Source organism: Salvelinus alpinus, chromosome 36 (genome assembly GCF_045679555.1).
Source record: "Salvelinus alpinus chromosome 36, SLU_Salpinus.1, whole genome shotgun sequence".
Lineage (NCBI taxonomy): Eukaryota > Metazoa > Chordata > Actinopteri > Salmoniformes > Salmonidae > Salvelinus > Salvelinus alpinus.
Window position 1 is genome coordinate 2,128,324 of NC_092121.1, and position 14,970 is coordinate 2,143,293.

The following is a 14,970-nucleotide window of genomic DNA, read 5'->3' on the forward strand; positions in this document are numbered from 1 at the left end:
AATGCTGTGAAAGGATTTCCTATTCACAAAATCGGCCTCATGGGCACCTGAGGGGGCTTTTATCCTTATGTGTGTGCAGTCCACTGCACCAATGACATTGGGGAAACCTGTCACACAAAGTAATGAGTATCCTACTATGTGTTAACAGTTGTCCTGTAATTTGTAGATCCTCTTACCTGCAATCCTATAGAACTCCTCTTTGATGTCACAGAGTCTTCTGTGGCCAGGGAAGGAGATGAAGACATCTGCTAATGCTTTGATAGCCAGACACACACTCCTTATTGTGCGGCAAATTGTGGCCTTGTTCAGCTGTTCTGCATCCCCCACTGAGTACAGGAAGGCTCCACTAGCAAAAAAGCGCAAGGCCACACAAACCATTTGCTCCACACTCAGTGCATGGCTCCGTGCAGTGCGGTGCTTAATCCTGGGACCCAGTAGTCTGCATAGATACCTGATGCCATCTGCAGAAAACCTGTATCTTTCATATAGATGGTCATCAGGGAAGGCCAGTGGGTCCAACCGGTCCCTGAAGACCCTTTCTCGCCTGAAGGCTCTCCTCAGCACAAGTGCTTCTTCATCCACCACATCTCGCACGAATGGGCATGCCATTGTCAGAGCAGAAAGGAACACACAATTTTGGGCCTTCATATAGGCTAGTGGCCACACCTGGTGCTGGGGGGGTGGGCAAAAGAGGGCGATGCCTTATAACGATGACTTGGTTGTACTGATTGCTGGGAAAATAAAAAAAAACTTAGAAAGATGCCACCGTCCTGTGTGCTCACAATAAGAGCTCATATGTCATGGCTCACTTGACTTTACGAGAATATACCTAATTTTTATTTTGAGCTGTGTCATCTTCTTGGAGCTGGGGGAGGAAAGAAAAATAATGATTAATACATTTGTGTTACAGTTAGCATACAGTGTACATTGAAGGCATATCTCACCTCCCTCTCAACTTTTTTTATTTCAAGGTCCAGTTTCCTAATTGTCCTCTTTTTTATTTCGGACTCCAGTGCAAGATTTTCCATCTTTTTCTTCTTGTACTGAATGTCTATGTCTGCCAGTTCTATTTGGCGCCGGAGGTGGTTGCCATACAACTTTCTGATAGCTTGTGAGCTCTGTGAACACAATACAATTAGCGCAGCTGGAATTTGGCAGGATGTGGTGTCCTTTTATTAATACGCACTATGTTGCCAGGCTGGTTTTCCCACTGTATAGCATCTGGGTCCTGTAAAAGAAATTAGATTTTTTGATGAGGACTCCTCACCATTGTAGAGTAAATAGTACTTTCACAGTCTTAACATGATACCTCATGCCTTCTGGAATCCAGAGAGATGGTCTCCTCCTCATCATCGTCTCCATCATGTGCTGTTGCTGCTGCACTGGGGCCTTCACCCTATCACATTTAATCAGATTCATATTGAAGCTAGTAGACAAGACATGCCAGGCCTACAGTATGCCTTTGATGGAGTACTCACTGGATCAGCATCGTCTGGTGCTTGTGCTGGTGGCTCTAACAGGAACACAGTGCTGCCAGACACTGCAAGGCAATAGGTAAACCAAAGTCAGACAGTCCAAATTGATTCAATATGAATGTGGTTGTATCCCATGTAGAGATGGAAGGACATACCTTGAATGAAGCGGGTGGCATCTTGGGAGGAACCTATGCTCGTCTCTTTCCCCCCAGGGATCCCCTCTAAGACGGGCCTGCCTTTATTTAGCTCCAAGGCCATGTCCTCTGCTGGGGTAAGGTCAGCCTTTGGTGACCCACCACCCGTGCCTTGTCTGTGGGTATTCTTTTTCACTGCTAAAACAGTACAGACAATGTGTGAGCAGGCACCTTCTGGGTACAATATATGCTTGTGCTTTGTTAAATATTAGTCAGGGACCATACCATTCTGCAGAATGTTCTTGTATTTGATTTTGACCTGCTGCCATGTCCGTTTTGGCCCGTTCATGTTTAATCTACACACACACACACACACATTTAATGGAGTCACACTGCAAAAAATTACTTGGTATTTTTGTCTTGTTTTCAGTAAAAATATCAAAAAATTTATCATAGCTTTATACAGTGTGATGGAGTTACTTTACACAATTTCACTCATATCTGCAGTGCATTTCAATTAAAAATTTAACCGTTTCATAATTACAGTACAACTGCATTTTTGGAGATGTGAATTAAATATTTGAATTGTAATTGTGATGTTTCAGCGGAGCGGTGAGTGTGTAATTGTGCACTACTTACGCATTCAGGCGGTCTGCAATACTTTGCCACGCTTTTTCTCTTTGCTTTATCACTGTGGCGGTGTTGCCTTTCTTCTTAATTATATCTTTTACCTCCTCGTATGCCTCCATGAGGATTTGTGCTTCCGACGGGGAAAAGTACGCGGCTCTAGTTGCCATGGTAAATCAGTTAATCTGTGATCTGTGGCGGGGTCTATTTGAGTGAGCCGTGAGCGCGCACCTATCCAGGATTGGTTTCACCTGGCTTAATGAATCCGTGTCTGCTCATCCTGGCTTGGTCTTTGTGCAACCAATTAAGCCTGGACGCACATGTTTTGGCTTCATTGAGCTCAGCTGAGTCATTTATCCCGGATGTCTTAATTCTACTTTTGTGCAACAGGCCCCTGGTCATGAAGGTTGAGTGCTGTTTGTTAAAAATCAAAGTCGATTAGCTAACAATAGCTTGACATTGTGTGCGACTCAATATCATGACCTGAAAATAATGAGCAAAACTTGTTACAGAGTATGTGTTAAACCCTTTGTTTAGCCAGTAGCTTTCTGAATGGTTGTACAATGTTTGTTACTGCTGGGTTTACATACCGATGCCTTGAATCCAAGCCATTATTTTTTATGCTAAATGAAGGCACTTAAAAGACTAATTGCTTGGTGTGATTTGTTGGACATTAACATTTTTAGGTCTGACAAAACCTGGACGGATTCCTGTCTTATTTATCTGAAGGCTAATAATTAGATGTTTTGAGAAGATGAGCCAGTGGAGATTACTGGCAATCTAATATGGCACAGTTTATGGGAACATTAGGTAATTGTGATTTCCACTCAGTCAACTCAGTGTCTTTTCCTTTCGCAACATCGTTCAAGTTTGCAATAATACCCAATTATTCCGTTTTTTAAGCTTTACATGTCTGTATCGTCCAATCCATGTCTGACTATAAATTGATACTGCAACGAAAGGTACAGACTTGTAATGATAAGATAACCAAAATGTTCTAGCAAACGTTGCTGTGATGCTCTAATTTGTTTCCAGCTACGTTGCATAATGAACATTTCAAATAATTTTGTCAGGTACATGCTTCCATTGATGTTAAATGTTACAAGTCAGCAGGTTTGCAAAGCAAGACAAAAATATGACTGTAACATATTCTGTCAGTAAGGAAAATGACAACCAAAACGGTTTGCATTATTCTCCAGGCTTCAGTGATAGTAACGTGGAGGTGGTTTTCTGCCGTTATCTCCAAGGAACTTTTACAGTACAAAATGAAACAACAACATCGTTGTAAACCCTGGGTTTTAGGACTTACTTATTAGGATTTCACAATCAAAACAGCAACCTTTTCCCCAATGTTTAATACATCGATCTGTCTCAATGACATTAAGTACCACTCAGTCATAAAAAGAAGGCCATCTGATCTGTTAAAAAGAAAACAAGAGTAAAGAGTGAAACAACAATACTAATTAATTCCACTATGTCCATCAGTTCTGGCCAGACAGTCTTGATTTTCCATAGGAATCAAATGTTTCTGTTTGGCCAGCTGACGTCTCCCAAACGGTCTGTAAAAATTACTTGAGGTTAATGCTAAGGTAACAGGAAAATCTGATAGGTAACGTTTCCAAGCAATTCTACTAACAGCACAGCGGAGAAAAACATTGTTGAGCATTTCTCAAGAATCTCAGAATACCAACCAGTCAGAGGAACTCTCCCACTTGTTCCTGTGGGCAAACAAACACCATCCACATGCTTAGGGATCATGATTTTGGTAATAAATACATCCACAGCCATGTGAAACTTCTAGAGATACGGATATAGCTACTGGTCTCAGTGACATTTTTAGAGATGCAGATATAGCTACTAATCTCTGTGATGACTACAAGCCAAAGTGGGACTACAAAACACCTGGTCCTTTCACAATTCATGTGACAATTGTGCTTGTTTGATTTCCTTTCTCATTTCATAATCTCTTTCACACACGTCTTTCTCTTTGTACTCCAAGACAGACCTCTCACATTCACTGCTCTTCTTTCTTCTTCCTGGCGTTCCTTGACACAGTGGTTCTTCTCCCCCTGTTCTCTTGTAGCTCAATGTTCCCTGAGAGCCCAAGGTCTACCTTACTTCCATACCATGAGGGGTCTCTCCTCGCGCTTCTGCCAGGGACTCTTCTTGTTCCCCTCCTCGTCTTTATCATCGGCATCCTCCCCGTCCTCGGGGCTGGTGGCTGAGTCCCTGCGTGTCACCTCACCGGTGGAGGTAGTGGTGGTACTGCTCCGGGCGCTGTTATCCCGGCTGCGGCCCTTCCGAGGGAACGTGCCACCGCGGGTGGTCGTCTCTGGGGCCTCGTCCAGCAGCGGTCCCAGAGAATTGTCCTCTGGAGAGTACATGGCAGCGTGGCTCTCGCTGCTGCTGCTGGGGGGGTCTGTGTTGTCGATGCAGGGGAGTTTAGTATAGGTCTTCCCTGCGTGACCTTTCCTCTCAGCCGCCGCTGCAGCCTCTTTTGCTTCCTTGGCCTTCCTCTCCTCCTTTCCCTTCCGCTGCTTTATGTTGGCTTCACGAGCGACGTCTACCCTGTTGTCATGATGACTCCCCGTGGCTCCTCCACCTCCCCCTCCTCCAGGGATGCTGAGAGATTCTCCCCCCAGCTCGATGTAGGAGTGACGAACCAGGGAATTGGAGCGACCGTCCAGGGAGACGAACCAGGCCCGGGGTTGCGGCTTCACCCCCAGCTCAAGAAGCTTCTTCTCCGTCAGCGCCTGCAGCTCTCCGTTCATCTGAGAAATGGTGTTGTCGTTGAACAGGACCGGGATGCGGACTGGAGCCGCGTTAGGGTCCGAGGCCCAGTTAGAGTGTCCCTCTGAGTCCTCCCTCTGCTGGCCTGGTTCTTCCCCTTCCTCATCCTCCTGTTGATGATTCTGTTGTTGCTGGTTCTGTTGTTTCTGCTGCTGGTTCTGGTGTACCTGTCCCTGCTGCCTGGGAAGGGTCATGCTAACCTGGATTCCCTCCATGTCATGCTGCATCTGTTGCTGCCTCTCCAGGGCCTGCTCCACCACCGACAGGTCCGACGACAGGCGCATGTAGTGGGCCGGGATGACCAGCGTGGGCACCACACTCCGGTACATGCTCTCCTTCATCTGGTCCATGGAGTGGCAGAAAATGAGCTGGCCGGGCTGGGTGTTTAGAGAGTTGGGCCTGGCTAGGAGGTCCCCGGTCTGGGACGCTGAGTACTCTGGGGGCAGGCCAGAGTACTCCTGGTAGTGCCCAGCGAAGGGAGGCAGTAAAGGTGGTGGAGATGGTGGATCTGAGGAGTAACCCTGGTTGTCGTTGGCATTGTGATTTTGGTGGTTGTGGCGATTTCCAGGATCATGGGTATTATCCTCCGCTGAGCTGAAGCTGCGGGTGTCGTTGCGGAGCAGCAGCTGAGGATCCAAGTTGTTAGTGTTAGTAGAGCGTGTTGTCACCTTCATGGGAAAACTCTCCCCACCGCCACGCCTGGTGATATTGTCCGTGTTCACCTTGGCGTGGCGCTTGGCCTTTCCTGGGGGCGTATGCCGGAAGAAATCCTCCCTGGAGCTGTGGAGATCCCGGGTGGAGGACAGGTCTGATTTGAGGGCGTCTGGGTCACCCCCGGTGGAGGACGCTGTGTCGATGTGGATGTGGCCTGAGCTGATGAGGTTGAGGTGGGACATGGAGGTGCATTGATCTCTCTTGGAGCCGTCCAGGCCGGAGGACACATGCATCTTGCCGTGACGGTACTGTTGCCGCGGTTTCAGACATCTCCGCCTTAAACAAAACATAACAGAGAAGGGTAAAGGGAGAATGCAACCAAACACACATTTTAACACCCCGTAGACAGGAAATGAAACAACAAATAGAGTCCTGGAGTATCCCGGATTGGTTATTTTTTTCTTTTACATTTTTGACCCAGCCCAGTAATAACACCACTGATTCAACTAAGCAAGTGCTTGACATGGTTCAATTCCATTTAAATTCCAGTCAATTCAGAAAGTAGTTCCATATTCCTTGTTGAAAAGCATTGAAGAGAATTGGCATTGGAACTTCAGTGTACTTCCTGGATTGATTGGAATTTAAATGGAATTTACCCTAAACCTGGTGATTGACGACTCGTTGAGCAGCTAGTTCAAAACTAGTGCTGGGTTGGAACAAAAATGTCCTACACTGGGATTGACTACTCCAGGACCTGAGTTGAGACACTCTGGGCCTGATACCAACCTGCAGTAGTAGAGCAGCAGACAGAGCAGCACCAGCACCAGCAGAGCCAGGGAGCCCAGGATGGTCAGGAGGAAGACGGTGTGGTAGGTGGTGATGTCTCGCAGGCCCGTGGGGTTTAAAGCTGAGCCTGCAACATAGGGGTACATCGTAAAACATTTCCTGTCATTTTTATAGTAAATTACTGGCAGCACAGTAGCCTGTAGGTTACTGTAAATCTACAGTAAAATACAGGCAGCACAGAAGCCAGTAAATTACTGTACATTTCCAGGACCTTTACTGAAACACACATTTACAAAATATTACTGTAACACTTGACTACAGCTACATGCTGTATTTCCCGAATATACAGTGCATTACTGGAAGCATAGTAGTTAGTAAACTGTTGCACATTTACAGTGCAGGCAGCTAGCGCCAACGATGGGCAATATTTCTGTTAGGTATTTCACTAGTTTCAATACCTATTTAGTCATTAGTATTTCACTGGCCTGAAGTACAATTCATGTATTTTGTAACAGTTTAATTATAATACATGTATTTTGTATTTTTTAATACAAAAATAAACGTGCAAGTAGCCCGCTTAACGACAACACCATTCTCGTTTAATGCACTCACTGTAAGTCACTCTAGATAAGAGTGAATTACCAAAATGTAAATGTAAAAATGAACAGTTGCAAAGCACACTGCAGGCATTATTCTAATAAGCTTCGCCCCCAAACAAGGCCAAATTTGATAGAAATACAAATAGTTTGAGGGCGGAGCTCACGAGAATAATACCCAGCAGTGTGCTTTGCAAGTGTTCATTTTTAAATGGATATTTTGGTCATTTAGCAGACACTCTTGTCCAGAGCAACTTACAGTCAGTGCATTAACTAAGGTTGATAAAAACACAGTCATAGCAAGTAAACTGTTTCTGTCACTGTTACTGAGAATGTTGTTGTAGTTAAGGATACATTGGTCTTCTATTTGTAACAAGATACCTTTTGATGTATCTTTTCCCACCTCTGGTTAGTGCCAATATTACGTTACTGTAATATTCACAGTAACTTGCTACCAGATTCTTGTCAGTTACTGTAATATCAGTGCAACGATACAGTACAATACCGTAAGAAAGTAAATGCTACTGTACTCGTAAAATTGGTATTTTACTGTAATTACATGGGATTGGTGCAAGCAGGTTGGCTGCTAGGTATGTGTATATTACAGCATATTTATGAATATTTTGTGTTTCATATCACTTGCACTTCTTGAGGCCTAAACAAAGGCTTCCAAACTGTCCGTGATTAAAGTAGTGATGGGGATACTAAGCTTCTTGAAGCATTGAGGCTTTCCAGACAATTCTGTCAAAAACAGGTTCATTGTTCACGGCTTTGATCAACACAGCGTACACTAGTGGCACCTGCTGGTCAAAATAATCCAGAACAGCCAAATTATATAGACGACGTCTTCAACCAAAACAGGTGGCTGTTCGACAAAATGAAGCTTCTGACGTCATTGATCACGTGCTTCTGATAAAGAGATACAGGCACACTGCTTAGTGATTTCGACGCATGTATTGGAGCGTCGGTATCAAACATAACATCGCTAGATTACAGGGCAAAACAGACTTGGCAAAACACTCAAACAGTAAAGGTTTAAGACTTGCCACTCTGACCTGTCCCTATACACATTACATTGTTAGGGCACTACTTCCACATATTAGTTCAATAGGTACAGCAGTCTTACAAACAGGTGCAAAAATATAGCTACTTACAAGGCATGCCTCAAAATATGTTGATGAGCCAAATATTCTTCCCCTCCCACAGCATTTTTCCACAGTGCACCATCATTTACAGAATGTTGCAGTAAATATATATATATATATAATATATTAATGTATTAAAACAGCAATACAATACTTTATTGTTAAATTGTATTGTAATAAAGTTACAGAAATAGTGAATATGTAATTATATATTACAGCGTACCAATGAATAATTGGTGCATTATATCACTTGTAGAGGCCTTAAAAGACTTCTAAACTAGCAGTGACTACAGAGCAAAACCGATCAAAAGGACATAGCTAAACAATCAACCATTAAAGGTTTGAGATATAATATTTGACTAAAGCATAATAATTTCAAACCTTGCTGACATTTGTATACAATCACATATCTTGCTCTATTATCTGTGGGAATACTTTGGAACAGATTTCCAAAATGAAAAATGTATTTTTTTGCTCAGAAAACTTGGGAGTCCAAATAAAATCACCTGCGGCCCGCTAGTTTGGGAACCCCGTCTTAATCCTTGTGTGGTGTTCATGTTTTTGTTTTTCACCCAGTGTTCGCTGGTCTGATGGACCCACACCATTATTGGGATTTTAAAACAATACAGCCATAAGAATTTACATAAAAATATTTCATACTTACATGTTGACTTATCAATTGCAAGCACTATAGACAGCATACATGGTTAATATTTGCCATTTACCTCTGCTAGATCACATTTATCAATAAAAGCTCTGTTCGTTTGTTTGATAAAATGTGATTTTTGTAAACAAAAATCAATTATAATCAAGAAATGGGTGGAATAAATCATGTTAATCTTGAACAAATGATAAAACAAGGCTTTCATCACTATTGATGTTTATTGCTTTGAAATGAACAAATTGAAAGCACACATTTTACAGAAATGATAAATGAGCCCCATTGAACACAAATTAAGGCCGGTCTACACACCACATGGGGGACAGAGTTTTACTGTGTGTGCTGCAAATGTATTTATTGGACTTCATGCATTTTTACTGTGTCTTCTTGTCCTTCTTGGGTCCACACACATCGCAGCGCTTCTTCCTGTGTTGCTACCGGCTGCAATCTAGAATGATGAAAACACTCAGCTCAGGAATTTTACTAACATCTCACTCACTCACACACATGTATATAGTTACAGCAGGCCAAGGTAGGAGAGTCAGGCACACACACGTGCAACAACATCACTCACACTTACTTCTGGTATTGGAGTTGTTGGTTCTGTTGGTCGGGCGGATGGGGCACCCGCATCCTCCTCCTGAATCCTCCTCACGATGGCTGCAGAAGATGGGGTCCCTTGGATTGGTTGGCTCCTCTGGATTTGAGGTCTTTACCAATGCCTTGCCCAGCTCCCCGAGAAAGAGCCATCTCCTCTGGAGCTTCCCTCTGTCCCAATCTGGGTTCAATGCCATCCAGGTAACAAACGCGTTGTATGCCGAGATGTCAAATATGTTGAAGAATATCACAGGTGGCCAGTGTAGGGTTCTTCTTTTGCAGCTGTAGCCAGTCACCAGCTTGTCTAAATTGTCCATCACTCCTTTTGTGGCATTGTAATCCATTATGATTTCTGGTTTTAGATGTTCGTGGCCATAGATTCTCCCATCCCTATGCAGTGTACTCATGAGTACAACATTTTTTGCCTTTCTTTGGCATGCCTTTCTTTGGCATGCCTTTCTTTGGCACTAGGGACGTGTCAGCCCGTGAACACAAACTTAGAGGCATTGATAGGCCTGTTCCATGTATTCAACAGCTGAGGTGGGAGCTCTGGCTTGTTTTTTCGTACTGTTCCTACCATCGTCAGCTTCCTCTTGAGGAGCTCCCTCCAAATTAGTGCAGTCCAGTATGATTTTCTGGATGGTGTCTGGGATGAACAGTTCAAAATAAGACTTTATGTCTTGCATATGAGTAACCGCCATCTGCGTCAGCCCTGGTTGCATCCTTATCACAGTGGCAGCCATGCGGGGTGGCTCATTCCTTGGGCAAGAAAACTATTACATTTCACAATTTTTTGACATCTGTGTATTTTCCCTATGCAGGCTGCTGATGAGCTGGTAGGTGAAGGGCTGGTCTTGGGGCTGGCTGAGGGTCAATCTCATCCTCTTCTTCCAACTCACTGTCAGAATCCGAATTGACAGAGACATGCTCCTCATATTCTGAAAATTCTTCATCTTCCAAAGTGGAAGATGCTCCTTCCACCCTAGCTTCTCTCTCTGCAAAAATAATTTCTAAGGCCTTCTGAGCAGAGATTCTTTTTGCCATTTTGATTGATTGTGGTAAGGAGCCACACGTGCAAAACTATTTATTTGTTGTGTCCCTCCCCCAATTTGCACCTGGCTGTGGTAGAGTGTGGGAAAATACAGATTTCTTTACAATGTATCGAAATAACGTATTGTAATAACATTGTGCAGGTTCCCACAATATTTCACACACTACAAAGGGTAAGGAGAGCAAGAAAAGTGGGACACAGGCAAACAGGTTCTTGGTGCTATGTTGAAACAGCAGGCCCCGGGAGGAGGAAGACAGAGTGAAGGCACACAGCAAACCTTTTGTTGAATTTGTACTTGTTTTCGAACACCACACAAGGGTTAAGGGAACCAAGATGACAGTGGGGCTATAGAACAAATGTCAGACTGATGCAGTCCCGAGCATTGTTGACATAGTCTGGGACGGGCAAAAACTACAAAATACAATTACAAAATACCATAAAAATCAATGTATCAAAATAAATGATGAAATACTTGTATTTTGTCATGTATTTCATTAAAATATGTATTTTAAAATAAGAAAATTAATTTGGAAGTAGCTGGCCCGAACAGCAACAACATTCTCAGTAATGGTTACAGAAACGTTTTAAATTGCTATGACTGTGATATGTTGTTTATCTACATTAGTTGAATGCACTGACTGTAAGTCACTCCGGATAAGAGTGTCTGCTAAATGACCAAAATGTATATGTGATAACGATCATAGTATAATGAAATGCAAAGCACACTGGGTATTATTATTATTATTGTTTCGGGAACAGAGCTTATTAGAATAACGCTCAGCATGCTTTGCAATTGTTCATTTTTACATATACATTTTGTCATTTAGCAGATGCTCTTATCACACTATAGTGCCATCAGGCTTCCGATACCAATGTAGGGTGAAAGGGAGCCACAAAATTGTGAACAGCTATACAAAATGGTATAGAAAAGTCTTTTGAAAATGCAAATTACAGCTCTCGAAAGTATCTTTCTACAAAATATATTGAGAGTGAAATTCAGCCCAGTGTAATACAAAATGTCAAAATACTCAGAAGTAATTTAAATACATATTTCAAATAGATGTAACAGAAATACTGTCCATCTCTGGACATAGTTACCGTACCTGTGGTTGAGGGAAAGGCAGCCAGCCAGTATCCTAGCTGGTTGGCCACAAAACTCCATGTCAGCTGTGCTCCTTCTTTCTTGATGTATCCGGTTCCTTTCCTGACCCAGAGTCCTGTTGAAGTAAAAGTCAACATGAGGACAGAATTAGTTAAGAGTAGAGTTGGAATTACATTAAACATTGTATGTCAACTTCCTTAACAATTTCAGAGATGTGTGTGTAGATTTCCATTAAGATCCTTACCAATCCAAAATATATTTCTAAAACTGAAAATGTATATTTTTTGTGAGTATCCTTGCTCTGCACTAACAATAGTGATTTCCAACCTATTTTTTGCTTTTTTGCCAATGCTTGCTCAAAATCCCTGTACACAATCATTTCAAGGATAATCAGTACATTATTTTAAATCCTGGAGTGAGCAGATGGAAGAGCTCCATAGTTACTGTACTGAACGTGTGCTGTGAATCTATCGCTCTACATTATAAGGCCAGGCGGTGTTATGCATTCATATCCAGTGATGTCTAGCTTGACGGGATAGAACATACAAATGATGAGCGAATAACGTGATTCAGGGAAGGAAGACAGCTTTGAGTCCGGGCGGATGCTTTCCGACCCGAACCACAATAATGAAAGAGCAATAAAAAAAGGAAAAAAAGAAGAGAACAAAAAAATGACAAAACAAATAAAAACAAATAAAAAAGACAAAAAAAAGAAGACATTTCCCATGATGCCAGGTGCCCTGAGGAGAGGGTCAGGATTCGGTAGCTTAATGTGTTTTGACAGGGTGACCTTGGCCCACAGTACACCCAAGGTCCCCCTTCTACATCATCCTCCCTCGCCTAAAATAGTCATTCTCGTTAGCATTTTCACTTTGCAGAAAACATAAACGCAGAGGCAGGTTACGATTAGGACTACATGTTACTTATGCAAGTGTCCTGAATGATTTGAACACATTTGTAGGGGAGAATGGAAACAGTGGCCTAAAACAAAAAATGTCAAGCTTACAGTAAGATATAGCTTATGATTAATAACATATTTGAAAAAAATAAACATAACATTGCCTTTCAATTCGAATAAGCAATATGACTATTACTTTCAATAACTATTAGATCAATATCATCTGTTTCCCTTAAGACTACAAACATTTGCTGGACTCCTCTTTTAGTGCTAATAACAGAGGCAAGGGAAGTCTGTGAATATACTGCCTTTGTCATCATAGCAGCAATACAACCAGGGCCTGGATTAATCAAAAGTGTTTATCTAGGATCAGGTCATCTTATTCATTATGATCTAAAAGTCAAAACTGATCTTAGATCGGCACTTCTACTGACACTTTGTGAATACAGGCCCAGGCCCAGCCACCTCAAACATTGAACCACCTGAGAAGTCAACCTAGGACTTCTAGGCTACACTTTTGAGCCAAGCTCTAATTAACACATCCAAAGTGGTGTGAATAGAAACACACTTGGCTAAAATGGTATATTCAAAAATCCTCTAAACTAGGGGTAGAAGGGAGGTGAGAGTAAATTGAAGTGTGATTGTGTGTCATGCCAGGTCACTTATCTCTAGGAAGTGCCCGACCATGGATGTAGTGTTAAATGTCGACCACTAGGAGTCATCATGCACACAGACGAACAGTAGTAGGGGCTTTTTTTAATCTCCTCATCATAAAGCAGGGGGATTTCCAAACCACCCCCCCACTACCCCCTGACAGAGTATGCGCATTATCCAGCCTCTGCTCGTCTTTCTACTGAGTCCGTGTGTGTGTGATCCGTCTCCAAAACAAACACAGACTCATATCCTTTTCTCTGTCTCAGCTGAGTCAGGAGAGATAATGGAGCCTCTGATCTAGAGTCTCCTGGGCTATATGGAACAAGAAACACTGTGTCGTCCTTCTTCCTCCTCCTTTCCCTTTTAAAGACGCCTTGAAGGAGGAGGATGGGAGGAGATCACATAGGAGGGGTCTTCAAGGACAGAGAGAGAGAGAGAGAGAGAGAAAGAGAGAATATTCCTCTTGACTGACGAAGGGGTCATGTTCAACTTTGATTCAACTTTTTGGACTCGTCATCACACTGTTCTCTTGTACTAATATGCAAATGGTTATGCACAGACTGTACGCACACCCACATATGCACAAACTTGTGATTCAGTCCAAAACAAATCAATTTCTCTCTTCAGTGGCAGCTCACCCTGGCCATCCACCCACACCCAATATCCACCCATGCTCCATATTTCCCTCAAACGTCTAATTTCATCTCAGTCGCAATCCTGACTGACAGTCAGCAGCCTTGTATTACAGCCCACTTAGCTCTCCCTTGATAGTCCTGTCATAGTGCCACGGTGTTCCAACAGCGTTCCACTGTACCCACCAATTAAAGGCTTCCGCTGCAGCACCTGATTCTATTTGCTAGAGTGTTCCTGGCAGGTGTCCCCAACCTCCCCAAACATCTACAAAACTCATGGTGGATTTAAAGTCTTGCAAGTGTAACCTGGCACGCTGGAGGAGTGGAGTGTGTGTGCGTGTGTGTGTGTGTGAGTGAGAGAGAGAGAGAGAGGGAGAAAAATCTGGTGTCAAAGCTGACTCTGGAAGAGAGGCCCAGGCATCCAGATTTATAGTAACTCATAAATCTAGAGGAGCCCCTTGGGATACTAGACTAGAGGCCCATTTTTCTACTCAACACTGATCTAAAGCTGCACAGGAGTATATTTCATTGCTCTGTGTGGGATTCTACATGTCTCGTATTTGTTGACATTGGGTGAACCTGCGATGTTACTTGATTTGTTTTGAGTAGAAACTTTCCGGTTTACTGCTTCTGCAGAGGTCAGGGAAAAGAAGAAGGTTATTTTGTTGGACGCAAGTTAAACCCATGACGGATACAAAAAATGATTTATGCCTAAATGCTGTCATCCAGAAGTAAACCAGCTTTTATGAATACAATATAGACTGAAATACTGTATAGAGCACTTGAGACATAGGACAGTACTTGCTGCAGTACTACATGAGGGTCAGTGGGGGACATTCTCCCTCTTAAGCAAATAAAAGCCCATACCCCAAGAACTCTCTCTCTCTCTGTGTGTGTGTGTGTGTGAGTGTGTGTGTGTACGTGGTGGGATTAGCAGCGAAACATTTAGAGATGACACAGTTAACAGCACATCCACCCTAGTGTCCACATTATAAATCAGTAAGCTTCTCACCACCTAGCTAACTGTTCATTCGTTACTGCAGATAATGAGATAGGAGCTCTGCGCTGGCTGAGCCTCCCACATAGTGGACGGTTGAATAAAAACCCATACGGTTAAATAATGCATGAACCTAGCGCTGCAACGCTCTGTTTGACTAATCAGTTTGCT

General features: G+C 43.0%; 1 protein-coding gene across 2 annotated transcripts in view; it reads right to left on the reverse strand.

The window, feature by feature from the left end:
- Positions 1-14,970, reverse strand: part of LOC139564739 (protein FAM171A2-like) — a 71,665-nt gene that overhangs the window by 3,101 nt on the left and 53,594 nt on the right. Inside the window, exons 6-12 of one of the 2 annotated variants that reach the window (XM_071384507.1) lie at positions 11,620-11,733; positions 6,467-6,593; positions 1,895-6,016; positions 1,631-1,807; positions 1,310-1,540; positions 830-1,228; positions 177-731 (exon numbers count right to left, since the gene is read on the reverse strand). In XM_071384507.1, the coding sequence (XP_071240608.1) occupies positions 4,351-6,016; positions 6,467-6,593; positions 11,620-11,733 (1,907 nt within the window). In that variant the 3' untranslated portion in view covers positions 177-731; positions 830-1,228; positions 1,310-1,540; positions 1,631-1,807; positions 1,895-4,350. Of the gene's footprint in view, positions 1-176; positions 1,229-1,309; positions 1,541-1,630; positions 1,808-1,894; positions 6,017-6,466; positions 6,594-11,619; positions 11,734-14,970 lie in introns of both variants that reach the window. The other variant, XM_071384506.1, reaches the window with a different exon arrangement.